The 13,528-nt window shown below is 35.7% G+C and overlaps 1 protein-coding gene across 1 annotated transcript; it reads left to right on the top strand.

The window, feature by feature from the left end:
- Nucleotides 1–2,838: 2,838 nt before the first annotated feature.
- Nucleotides 2,839–3,474, top strand: LOC149199990 (uncharacterized). The gene has a single exon (XM_089400798.1). The coding sequence runs from the start codon at nucleotides 2,839–2,841 to the stop codon at nucleotides 3,472–3,474; it is 636 nt and encodes a 211-aa protein (XP_089256924.1).
- Nucleotides 3,475–13,528: the final 10,054 nt, after the last annotated feature.

Here is a 13,528-nt window from a genome sequence, read left to right as displayed (position 1 = left end):
ATGATCTTTACAATACCTGATAAGCTCATCCTTCCTGTATTCTCCCCCTTGATCAGAATGGAGAATTTTTATCTGTTTCCCTATTTGTCTTTCAATCATGTTTTTAAACTGCTTAAAGTATTCGAATGTATGACTCTTCTTAGTTACGAAATACACCCAAGAAAACTTCGTACAGTCATCAATAAACAATAGAAAATACAGCGCACCTCCTAATGATTTTGTCTGCATGGGTCCACAAAGGTCTGTGTGCACTAATTCAAGTATATCCCTCCGTTTCTTTTCTACTCGAATATGAAATTCTTCTCTATGCATTTTTCCTAATTTACACGCATCACAATCATTATGTACCTCCTTTAGCATAGGAAGATCTCTTACAATTTCCTTCTTTTGTAGTAATAAAAAATCATTGTAGTTGATGTGGCAAAATCTCTGATGCCATAGCTCGTCTATAGTCAGGCTCGCTGCTGTCAATGCTCGAACTGGTGCAGGACTTACATGCAACTTGTACAGTCCTCTTGTTCGGATTCCTGTAGCAATTTTCTTCATTCCATCTAGCAGATCTTTAGTATAACAATTAGATTTAAAGAATTCAACTTTCAGATCTTTATGTGTAATCATAGATACAGAAATCAAGTTCTTTGTTACACCTAGCACTACATGACATTATGAATTTGTTTTACATTACCATTAGGTAGAATGACAAAAACTTCCCCACACCCTTTGATTTGATGACTTCCATCATCACCTAGGTAAATCTGTGCTCCTTCATTGATTTCTTTAAAATCTTCGAACCAATGCTTGTTTCCTGTCATGTGTGTTGGCGCTCCTGAATCTACATACCAGATGTGAGCATCAACATTCTCATCATGATCTGCCATGAACAATCTCAAATTCTGCACATGATTTTTATTCGCGAGATGACCTGCATTTCCTTTCTGCAGAATATTTATTCAAACATATTATTCATCTTGGCGATTTAGACAAAGAAATTTGACAGGTAAAAGAAGATGTTAAATTTACCCTAGATCTGTGACAAAGACAGATCATTGATCTTCAATGTTGTTTGATCTCACAGCACACCCGCAGATCACCATGGCTTCCTTCACAGCCTCCAGACAACCTTCTGTTGTCAGCTTCTGCAGCCTTCTCCAAGATGCAGCCTTCTCTCAGAGCCTTTTTGTTGTTTACACGATCGTCACAGATGTACATCAATTTTCTGAGATTGTCGTAGATGTACACCTAATATCCGAGACGTCGTCGCAGATGTACACCTAATATCTGAGACTATCACAGATATACACCTAATATTTGAGACTGTCGCAGATGTACACTAAAAACCTGTGACGATTTCGGTTTAGTCACACCCACCAGATAGCGTACAGGTTCCTCATCCCTGACGCTCTGATACCATGATAAAAATGGAAATGTTTGTATTAAATGAAATAAAACCCACTGGTCAGCTCTACGAAAAAGAGTCTAAACAAGGAGAATCTTGCTTTGCAGAACGCTTTACATTGTTCATGCACATTACACATTAAATAGAAAACATGGTTTTAGGGTAGTTAGAACAACATCCTAAGAAATAAACACTAATTCCTATCTGGAAGTTACGTGAGCCGACTCTACCTATTCTAGGATATTCTCCATTATCTTCAACATGGTCATAGAGAAAGTTATAATTCTCATTGATCTAAAAATTTTGGTTAGTTCATAATTGGGTAAAACCTTAAAAACATTATAGAACTTTGTCAATTTTCTTTCATCGAGCAATTATATAATAGATATAGGTAGATGGACAAATAAAAATGGAGAAGAATATTTATTTTTGATCTGAAAGCAAACACAAATAGAAGATGTGGCGCAAATGATATATTATCCCATACAACTTAAAATCTACCATTCCTATTAAATTTACAATGGAAAAAATAATCCTTTAAACATTTAAAATTCAGCTATAATTCCTTTTATTAATTAAAAAAATCCATTACGAATTTCGGATATAAAAATAGTGGGTCGATAGCATGCTAAATCCCGACACCTACAGCCTCGAGAGGTAAGATACCGAGGTACTCCACAACATATGCTATGATTACAACAACAATTTCGCAAAAGGAGGTGTGATGTTTCAATCCTGATATATGTTTTGTTGTGCGGAATCTGGGGTTATTTTTGAGCAAAATTGAATGTCGTACTAAACCCTCGAATTTTGCACGATCAAATTGTGCGATGCCAATGTCGTCCACGATATGTTTTATGATTCGAATGATTTCGCATCACGAGGCTATGTTTCAATTGCACTCAATGTTTCGCTCGTTGAACTTTTAGCTGTGTTTCCGGTGCAATTTAAAAACGTTCTTTCAGAAAAGGTGCCTGTCAAGAGACAGCCCTCATGACGCGTTTTGTGGAGGGTGCATGATTTCAGGAAACAGCCCCAACTTTCCTACTTTTTAGGATGAAACTTCGAGTTAAATTTTCGTGGAACACTTACCGATTATCCTAGTGTTAAAAAAAAAAAAAAGTTTTCGTGGAACACCTGCGTGCTCGGTACTCTACGCGCCACTTACCCATGACTTGCTCTGCAAGTATTTCATCCCCTCACTACTAAATACGATTATCATTCAAAACCCTCTCTCTCATCGGCCTGGTCTGCGAGGTTTCATGCCTCGCAGGCGCTGCAAGTCAGTCCACAAGTGGTCAGATTTGTTCATGTAGCTCCCTCCCAGGTTCTATATGTTTGATATTGTTGTTTGTCATCCGCATCGATCGAATTCAATTTGTGCGTGTGTTTATATTATTACTACACCTTGTGCCGTTTGATCAGAAAAGGGTTAAAAAGAAATGGAGGTCCATTCTGGGGTAGATCACGTTTCAGCAAAGCGTCTTTGGAACGTTTTACGGGTTGCCTTTTTTGTGATGAGAAAAGGGGTCGTTTCCAAACGCAAGATGCTCATGGGCATGCATTCATTGATGAAGAGAGGGAAAGTCTGTGGAAGAAGCCTGAGGAATCTAGTGTTCCATCATTCCAGAGGCAAAATCGATGGAGGTTTTGGGCTCCAAGAATATGAATTCTCCTGCAGCAACAGCCCAGCAAATCCCGTTCCCTTACAGATAGGCAAGAGAAAACGTCACCACCTTCCCACAAATATTCTGCACTGTTCATGCATTCGTCCGCATCTAGTTGAAGATGACAAGGAAGAGCTCAGTGCTTTTGTCCTTCCCCTGTTGGACTACGACAACGAAACCTTCAGCCAGAATTGCTTTGAACATGGTGATATGCCTTCCCTCGAGAAACTGAGCCCATTGTTGTCTCCTCTGTCTCGAAGGACGTCGAATCCATCCGGTGAAGAAAATAAGGACAATGAGGTGGACAGGGAGGCCGAAGAATTCATATCTACATTCTATGAACAATTGAGGATGCAGAACCAGATGTCATTTCGGCGATACCAGGAAATGCTTGACCGGGGTACATCTTAGCCTGTCCAACATGAAAATCTACAATACCAGGTAAGCAAAGGTTGTCTGAGGGGAAATTTTTTCCAAGAAAAAGCATTACATGAGGAATAACAAAGTCGAAATATGCTGCAGGTTCTTCTAAACAAATTCACTGGAGGAATGGAATGGAGCAATTTGCAAAGAAGACTTGAGTGACAGAAGCATTTAAGTAAAAGAATGAAACTACAAAGCAAACAGTGGGCTTTTTTTTTTTGTTTGAAGTACGGAACCTAAGAGTGTATTACAATTTATTTAGGTTTATTCCTATACATGGAATTAGAACGATAGAGGAGCACCCAGTGAAAGTGAAACTTATAACTATGTTAATAAAATGCCGTAAAAAAATATAATAATCCAGTCAAGATTTTTTTAAAGTTATTTTTATTTTTCTTATATGAAACTTATGTAGAATTTTAATTGGAAATCTACTAGAATCTCCTCATTAAGATTATGGGAGATTTTCTCGCAAGGAGTTCTTCTCACCTAAAATTTAACAAAAATGTAATGTCATTTCATAAATTAATTCAATTACATGTTTTTTTTATTGATATTACATTTTCTTGCCAATATATATATATATATATATATATATCAATTTTGCTGCCTGTGATTCATTTTACAATTTTCATTTTATATATTTTACAATTTTCATATTATAATTACATGTAATTATATGACAATTTTTATTTTTATAATGTTTCAAGTGAATATGTTTTTGAACAATTTTTAAGGCTTTTGTATCATTTTTCTTTGAACAATTTTTAAAGCTTTTGTATCATCTTAGTGTTTTAAATTAGCTGGAAGTGGAATTATATTTTATGTGCCCGTCTTTAAATAATTTTAGTGTTTTAAATTAAGCAGTGGTAGAATTATATATGTTTATGTATGTAAAATTTGTTTTAAAATTTTGTCAAAATATGTCGTGAGGTATTAGCTTAGAATAGTATAATAGTGATCTTATTGAAGTGAGTTTAATTTTCAAAATCATGCGGTCATTTTGGTTAAAAATATAAATTTTATTGTTTTTTTTTTTTAATTTGATAATAACTTTTTACATCAAATTATAATTTTATTTTATTTATTTAAAATATAATTTTATAATGTACAGATAAATTTAACACTTATAATATATTTTTTTTAATTATATTGTATAAATTTTGTAATTCAAATAATTTACTTAAATTTTTTAATAAATTTCAATAAATAAATTAAAAAAAGAAAAAGGAAAAATAAAAATAAAACAAAACATTTAAACTTCACTCAATTCAATCCAAGTCTTTACACATATAATTAAATGGTAGGAAAAATTGTTCTCAATGCAAAATTAAAAATTGAGAAGAAAAATTTGATTAGCAAGCAAACACAAACAGAAGAAGTGGGGCATATGATGATATATTGTCTTATGTATAGAGAACTAAGACATAATCACTCAACTCAACATAAATATATGAATAATTGAAGTAACTCATGAAAAAAAATCTTAAGAATATTTTAAAACATTAAGAAGAAAAATATCAATATATTATAAATTGTGAAATCCTTATAATAAGAGAAGTGCAAAGTGGGGGTAGACATGGCCATTGAGCTCAATATGTCCTCCCACCCCTCACTCTATTCCAACTATGTGTTCTTTTCCCTTTGTCTCCTACTCACTTTGCTCTCTTTTGCTTTAAATCATGATGGAGTTTTCCTTCCTCCATTTGTTATCCTCGAGCTATAAGGTTTTTTTTGCACCTTTGTCTTTCCTCACTCATTTTTTAGTAGGAGAGGATAGATGTTTCATTCTCATCTTAGGTTTACTAGATTGTCTCCAATGCTAGTTATTAGCAACGTTTAATAGGCCACTAGTTTCTTCCTCAACTTAATCATCATCGTTCTCACTCCCCCTCACCACCACCTTTGCCACATCCCCTCCACCCTATTACACTTATGACTAGGTACAAAGTGTACAGACATTGACATAGAGGAGGCTTTCGTTCTAAAGGTGGTTTGTGCACACACTATAGAGGCGAATCCTTACCATGTTTATTTCATAATCAAACTTCTTTAGAGATACAAGAGGTTAAGTAAGACAAAGAGGAGGTGGCCCAAGAGTAAGAATGTCACTAAAATTATGATGTATTTACTGAAGTAGTGACAAGTAAGACAAAGAGGAGGTGGCCCAAGAGTAAGAATGTCACTAAAATTATGATGTATTTACTGAAGTAGTGACCTGGGATCCAAACATTAGGCACACCAAGAGGCACAAAAATCAATATCTACATGTTGTAACGTTTATTGGAAAATGCATACCCTCCTTGCCAAGGTTCTCCTAGAGGGAAATGATGCTAAGAATGAGATATTGTTGATGCTAGATAAAATCCAACTACAGATAAAAGCTCTCTAGAACAAATTGGAGCACATTGAGGTCTTGGCATCAAATGCTAGTCCAACAATCAACAAAAAAAATTATGTTGCTCCCATTGAAGTGGATCCCTCTATCCCTTTGAATCTTTTAAGATGTATGGGCATATATTGAGTTATTTTTCTTTTTTCTTTAGTTATCTAGCATAGACAAGCTTTAGCATGTCACATTTTTAAGTGTTGAGACTTAAAAATTATTCTTACTTTTCTTTAATTTTGGACTCAATTTTTTTTGTAAAATGTTTATTTCTCTACCACTAGTGTGATTTTTTTTTGGGGCTAACTAACGACAACCAACAAACTCCAACTTATATAACTAAATCAATTTTAAAAAATATAAAATGAGAAAAAAATATAAATATCAATAATTCTTAATTTCATAAATTTAATTAAAAAATAAAATTATTCTCCAACAAAATTCGAATTATACCTTAAAATCTACAACAATTTTATTAAATTTACAACTAGCCTAGATCCATGTAGAGGGATCGTATTTCTTTTCACTCTAAAAGAGTTTTGACATGTGTTTCAAGGGATTTAATCCCTCTCACATTTTGGTAAGTTAAGATGGATCTACGCTGGTTTAATTTTCCCCCTTAAATAAATATAATCCATATCAATACCACGGTTTCTCATAAACGTGAAACTCAAAAACCATAGATTAAAAAAAAAATCATTTTTATTTTATATTTTATTTTCACTAAATTAAAATGTATGTAAAACATTACATTACAACATCTCTATTACACTGAACTATTGCTTCTTAGGTTCACGAAAAAATGAAATTTTATCATCTTAAATTCAATTATAATTTTTTTTTTTCAAATTAGAAAAAGATTACATTAAAAAATTTTGGATATAAAAAATCCATTTATAAACTCAGCTATCATTGATTTGACTCTAAACCTCAGCCCCTTCCAACCTAGAGTTGTAAGGTACCAAAGTAGTCCGCCACATGTTTGTTGGAGTTAATGCTTACATCCTATATTTGAGATGTTGGTTTGAGATGGTTCAGAAATTCTCTCAACCTCTCCTTGTAAGTTAGGAATAAGTTAGATCTGAAAAACTCTATATATTAGAGTAATCTCTGAATGTAAATCATGTCTGTATTGAGTGTGTATACCTTTGTGTGAAATATATGAGTGATTTTGGCCATAGTATCAGAGCCTATTTAGGCTAACGCCCTCCTTGGAGGGCCCATGGGCATAGGAAGAATGTAATTAGTTTGCAGGGAGACTGTAATTTGCTGGTGTCTTTTTGCAGTGTGCATACTTAGGTGTACATGTGACGCGAATCCATTGGACGCCTATTGATGTGAGTTGAGAACCGCTAGCTCAGAACTGCGAACGATCCTATTTATTGGGAGCGGGGTATACGTTCGCTCACCAACAGTGAAAATATTCAAGAAGCAAAGACGTGACTTACCACACAGGTCTAATTCAAATCTGTGGAGATCACTAATATCTGAAACACAAGTTTGTGCCACGTTGGAGCTGTTTTTTCAGCGGTTGATTCGAAAGGTAGACGTGAATTCAATATGCCAATCCCACACCTTTAGCGTCCTTGACCGCGAACATGTTGTTAGATGGGTGTGTTAGAAGCAAGTCTTGCCGTACTTCTTGTTTTCGCATCGGAAGCGTGGTGTGGTTTGATTGAGATTTGAACCAAAGATGATCGGCGAGTTAAGCTATGTACTAAGTGAAGCACAAAACATAACATTGTGCATGGAGTTATAGTAAAGGCGTGTGTCTTGATAGTACCATATGGAACACTCACCAATTTTATTTACAGTTGTGGTTGGGAATCTGATCCATTTATTTATAGTCTCTACAACATAATCAATTACGTATACATATGAGACGTTGTTGCATCTCATGTTGGCGATGTCAATCTTCTTTACAAGTCATATGAAGACAAATGTGAGAATGTTGGCTATGTTGGAGAGATCTGTTTCAACTTGAAAAGTGCTGGTAAATGGTGTTTTTATAAGGGAAAATGGTTCAACATGGATGGTTGTCTATATAGTACAGTATTTGTGGATCTAGGGAAGGATCAGTTGTTGGTTGAAGACATGGGAGTGATCTTCTAATGAGATTATGTGATGACTTGCGAAGTTGTTCAGTAACTGACTTCGGGAGGTCCTTGATTTGGGAGTTCAAGAGTGAATCTAACTTGCCGACTACACCTTTACAAGGGTTATGAGGCAACTTGATGGAGTCCATACTGATAAGTTGTAAACCAGTTAAAGAATGACTGTCTGTTTTGTTGTTTGTGGATGATTTCAATAAATTTATGTAATGTAACCATTAACAGAGGATGTTGGAGTTAATGCTTATATCCTATATTTGAGATGGTTGAGAAATTCTCTCAACCTCTCCTTCTAAGTTAAGAATAAGTTAGATCTGAGAAACTCTATATATTAGAATAAAATTTGAATGTAAATCGTGTGTATGTTGAGTGCATACACCTTTGTGTGAAATATATGAGTGATTTCAACCATTTTTATTGGTGTTATGATTAAAATTATAATTTTACAAAAGTAGGCAATGTTTGAAGCCTAATATTTCCCTGGTTGTGTGGATTTTGGTATAGGTTTTGAGAAACATTTAAATTCGTACTAAATCCTTGAATTGTGCACAATTTAATTGTGGGATTATGATGTCTTCCATGATATGTTTTATGATTCAAATGACTTCGATCACAAGGCTATGTTTTGATTCAAGTTGTTTTTTAAGTGTGATTTTTTTGGATTTTGCTTGGGTTGTTTTTTGGGTTATTTTTTGTTTAGAGTTTGACATAGATTCATTGAAATCATAATTTTGATAACTGAAATTTTCACAATCGAAATGTATCGGCTCAAGGTTTTTGAGAGTGTTAAATCTATATATGCAGTACAAACCCAATTTAAACAACACAGGTCAAAATTTGACCACAAATTTTGAGGCTAATCCACTCTAAACTCCAAAATTTCACACTTAATATTACTTTGTTTGAATTGCAATGATGTTTTGTTGGTTGGACTTTGTGTTGATTTTTCCGTGATATTTAAAAAACATTCTTTCATACAAGGTGACAATCAAGGCTACAACTCTCATCGCGCATTTTGCGGAGGGTGCATGATTTCTAGAAACATCTCCAACTCTTTTATTTTTAAGTATGCATGATTTCAGGAAAAAACTGCAACTTTCATATTTTTATGGATGAAACTTCGAGTTAAATTTTTGTGTGACACTTTACTGTGTATTCTACTCACCAACCACCAACGAAGTTGGCCCATGGCTTTCCATGGGAGTTTCTAAACCACGGAAAATTTTAGGGGCTAAGAGTCGCAAGTGGGATAATTTTCCATGATTTAAAAAAAAAATTGCCAAATTGCATTTTTTATAAAAATGATTTGCCCAAATTTTACAATATAAAATTAGTTAACCCTAAAAATCGGCAACATTATATAGAGAGTATATATAAAATCATTATAAATTTGGATAATTTTACAAATACATCAATAAAAATTTTATAGTTTGCATATTAGGGACTAGTGAGAATCGCGAATGTTTTAAACTTCAAGATAATTTTCCATCCTTAAAATTTTCCTTGTTCTCAACATCAATCAATATGCTTTTCATCCCTTCTCTATTAAATTGAAACTAAATTGACATTCCAAAACGTCTTTCTCATCACCCTCGTTTGCGAGGTTTCATACCTCGCAAACGCTGCAAGCCAATACACAAGTTGAAGATGACAAGGAAGAGCTCATTACTTTTGTTCTTCCCATGTTGGACTATGGCAATTGATTGTGTAGAAAGGATGGCCTTGACAATAGTGCTATGTCTTCCCTGGGGAAACTGAATCAGTTGTTGTCTCCTCTATCTCGAATGAGATTGAGCCCATCTTATGAAGAAAATAAAAACCATCAAGTCAGCAGGCAGGCCGAAGAATTTATAGCTAAATATATGGACAATTGAGGTTGGAGAACTAGATGTCATTTGGGTGATACCAGGAAATGCTTGACAAGGGTACTATCAAAATAAGCTAATTATTTTTGTAAGAGGAGTTGCCTAGAATTAGAGAGTTAGTTAACTTTAACTGAGTGTTTAATGTTGAAGCATTGAGTCAAGTCTAGTTAAGCCATAGTCAAATTAATTGTGTTGTTGCATGTTAAGATATTTTAGGTGAGTCGCTAGTTGGAAAATGTTAAATACCCTTCACCGGGTTCATTGTAAGTATCAAGTTTTGTGTATCAATAGAAGAGAAACAACTTGCATATTTTCTTTATTAATTTTTGTTTAAGCTCATGTATCTCTCCAACAAATTGGTATTAGAGCCCAAATTTTCAGCAAAGCCCTAGTGAGAAATTGTCATAAATCAAGTTTTGTGTAATCAATAGAAGAGCCACATCTCGTGCATTTTGTGTGTGAATTTGTATTTAAGGTCCTGTGTGTTTGAAAAATTTTATGGGGTAAAGGAGAGGAGTCTAGCATAGAATTTTGTTGCGGCAAGGTAAGTCTTATGAGAATTTAGTTGCATAGAGGTAAGTCTTATGTTGGGGCATGGAAATCAAAACTACACAGAGGCTTAATAAAACACAGAACTCATTCACAGCAAAACAGAGTAAAACAAAAAAGGTTGTGGTAAATTTTACTCATGAATGGTTGAGACCACATTGCAACATAACATACTCTTGATTATGACATAAAACATAGGAAAATGCATTCGTGTGATAAATGGAAGCTGCAACTCTAAGTGAAAATACAAAATACTTACTGTGATTTACGCATCACTGGGGTTGCAGAGTAAATGTTTGTAAAACTCCGTAAAACTAGTTTTCACGCACCCACCTGATGAGCCCCAAAAATGGACAAATATTTGGGCTCATCCAACCTCCTAATTTGACTTAATCCACCATTCTCATTTGTTTATTGCATGTTTTTGATTATTTTTATGTTAATAGAGTGAATTTGGTTAGTCATTATGCCAACAAGTCTAATGGGTGCTTTGTGTAGCCTTGTTGGTCAACTTGGAGACAAATTTGAAGGTCTTAATGAGCACTTGGCAGCGAAATTCGTGGGAGAACAAGCTAGAGGATTTGTAGGAAGGTGTCCCCCTCATTTATGCGCCCTTACCTCGAATTCTCCACCATCAGCTCGGAGTTCAAGGGCCACCGAATCAATCAACTCAAGGGCAGCCAAGCAAGTCAAGTTGGACTGCTGATTAACTCCAAGTCTTGGGCAGCCAAGTCCCTAACTTTTAGGAGGACTGTTGGGTCCTCAAATTGTATAAATAAGAAGGCTTGGGGCCTCATTTTGGTTAGCTAGTTGGTAGTCATTTTCGTAGCTAGTTAGTCATTTTGTTTTAGCCATTAGTTAGCTAGCTTGTAGTTCGATTTTTAGGCCATGGATTAGCTTTGCTTTCAGCTCATTCTCAAGCTCTCCTTATGGATAGTTTTGATGTACTTTTCATTTCTTGATTAATAAAGATGGATCCAGCTTTGCACCAGCTCTAAATCTTTCATGGGAGGCTGTAGCTCTTGGGGTTGGGCCCATCTCAAGCGCTCAATACCTCCCTTGTTTCTCTTTATGTGTGTTTGCTGCGTTCTTGAGAAAAAATCTGCTCTTTAGATTTAATTCATGCTGTGTTACTTAGGTTGCTTTTGATGGTTAAAGTAGTTTCTTATGTTTAAGATAGATTGGTAGGAGTTATTCATGCGTTTATATCTCTTTGATAATGTTTTGTTCACAGGTTGTACGTGATTCTTTTCATGAATAAGGTTGCTATCCACCGATTTCATTAACTTGTTAGATAGATCACATGATATTTCGATTGCATGCAAGATGTAGTTGGTTTGATCAAGTAACCACTATGCAGGGCATCTTCATCACCTCCTCGTTCATTTGAGCCTCGTTCAGATCAGCTCCTCCATCACCAAGTCTGTTCCTTCATCTCCCATCTTCTCTTTGCCAAGTAACCTTACCTTCTTCCCCATTGTTGTCTCAACCACCTTCAAGCCAAGTCAGCTTTCCACATCACCTCACCACTCCATCCATCAGTTCCTGGGTCACTTCAGACCCCCATCCTACCTCCATAACCATCCATGCATCTTCCATCAACCATCCATCCTCAAACATCCCATTTCAGAACATCCTGTAGAAGAATTGCAGACCTTCCTGTAGAAATCCCTGCGTTTCCTGTAGAATCCCCTGCAGACATCCTGTAGGAGGCCACTCACTCGGTTGCTGAGCCTCTGAACGTGAGGAACCTCTGTGGACTGATGCTAAGGATCTCTGGGGACCTCTCCTAGCCTCCCCAACCTTTCCCAAGATTTCCTTCCTTCCGCATCACATCTGCACAACCAAACCCTAATAAGCACAAAATCACAATCACTCCATCCACTTAAAGAAAAAATACAAAAACATGTCTTGTAAGATGCAAGTAGATTAGATTCATGCATTCTCACTTATTAGAAGTAATGGCATCATTGGTAGAAGTTTCCTTCACATTCTTTGCATCATAGAGGTTAGACTAGTTAAATTAGGGTTTCCTAGGGTTTCTATGTTTTGATTTGCTTTCAGTTCATTTTTGCCAAGTAGATTAGTCTTCTTTGAGCTAGCTTTCGTCCATCATTTAACAAGCTTCTTCTGAGAGCCTATAGAAGTTGGCTTGAGCCCTAGCGGACTTGTGCCAGCTGACCAAGTGACAGCTGCGACAAGAGCTAGTACTTGTGCATACAGCACCGTCACTTCCAAGTTTGTACGAACTACCGGGTTGATAAAATTAAGAGACAGGAAGCCCCAGGAGTTGTAGCATTATTGCTACAATACTGGAGCTCACCATCTTTTTGGCACCGTTGCCGGGGAAGCGGCAGAGTATTGGTGATTGTTGCTATTCTTCTATTTTCTACTACAACCTTCTGCTCAGTAGTTTATTTCATTTTCATTCTGCAAAAGTAGCATAGACATTTCCTGCTTTCATAGATTAGTATTTCCTACTTTCATGGATTAGCATTTCCTACTTTCCTAGATTAGCCTTTCAATTCTGCAATTTCAATTTTGCAAGCGTAGATTAGTATTTCAATTTTGCAAGCGTAGACTAGCCTTTCCATTCCTGCAATTTCATTTGAGCAAAATAGATTAGTCCTTTCCTGCTTTCATTTCAATTCCGCATTTTCATTTTCGCAAGATAGTTAGTAGCAGTTCAATCTATTTCAGTTTTGCAAGTAGAAGTAGAAAAAAGAAAAAAACAACCAAAAAGATTTCATTGCATGCTTTGTAGGAGTAGAGATAAGTTAGAAAAATGATTGCACAACACCCCCACTGCTTCACACAGCCAACGTTCTTCTTCGATGGCTGTGATGAAAGAACCCCTGGGTGGACATCAAGACATATCTGAAGAACCTCTAGGGGAGAAGAAGAAGAAAACATTCCTCTAAAGCAAATGGCTACAAGCAGAGATGTTGGGAGCAACATCTTGTCCAAAGATGAATTTGAAAATCAGATCAAAGATTTCAAGAGTGACATGAGGCAGTTTCTTGCCATGCAACTGGATACCTTGCGGATCCAAAAGAAGCAAGAAGAAGCCAAGAGGGCTTTGGTCATTTTTTGTCCTAGGTGCCTTAAAAAGCATCCTAGGAACGGATGTC

Source organism: Pinus tabuliformis, chromosome 2_1 (assembly GCF_031772625.1).
Source record: "Pinus tabuliformis cultivar Carrire ecotype Pingquan chromosome 2_1, CPIR1, whole genome shotgun sequence".
Classification (NCBI taxonomy): domain Eukaryota; kingdom Viridiplantae; phylum Streptophyta; class Pinopsida; order Pinales; family Pinaceae; genus Pinus; species Pinus tabuliformis.
Note: the sequence above shows the minus strand (reverse complement) of the source record. Positions and strands in the feature narration are given on the sequence as shown.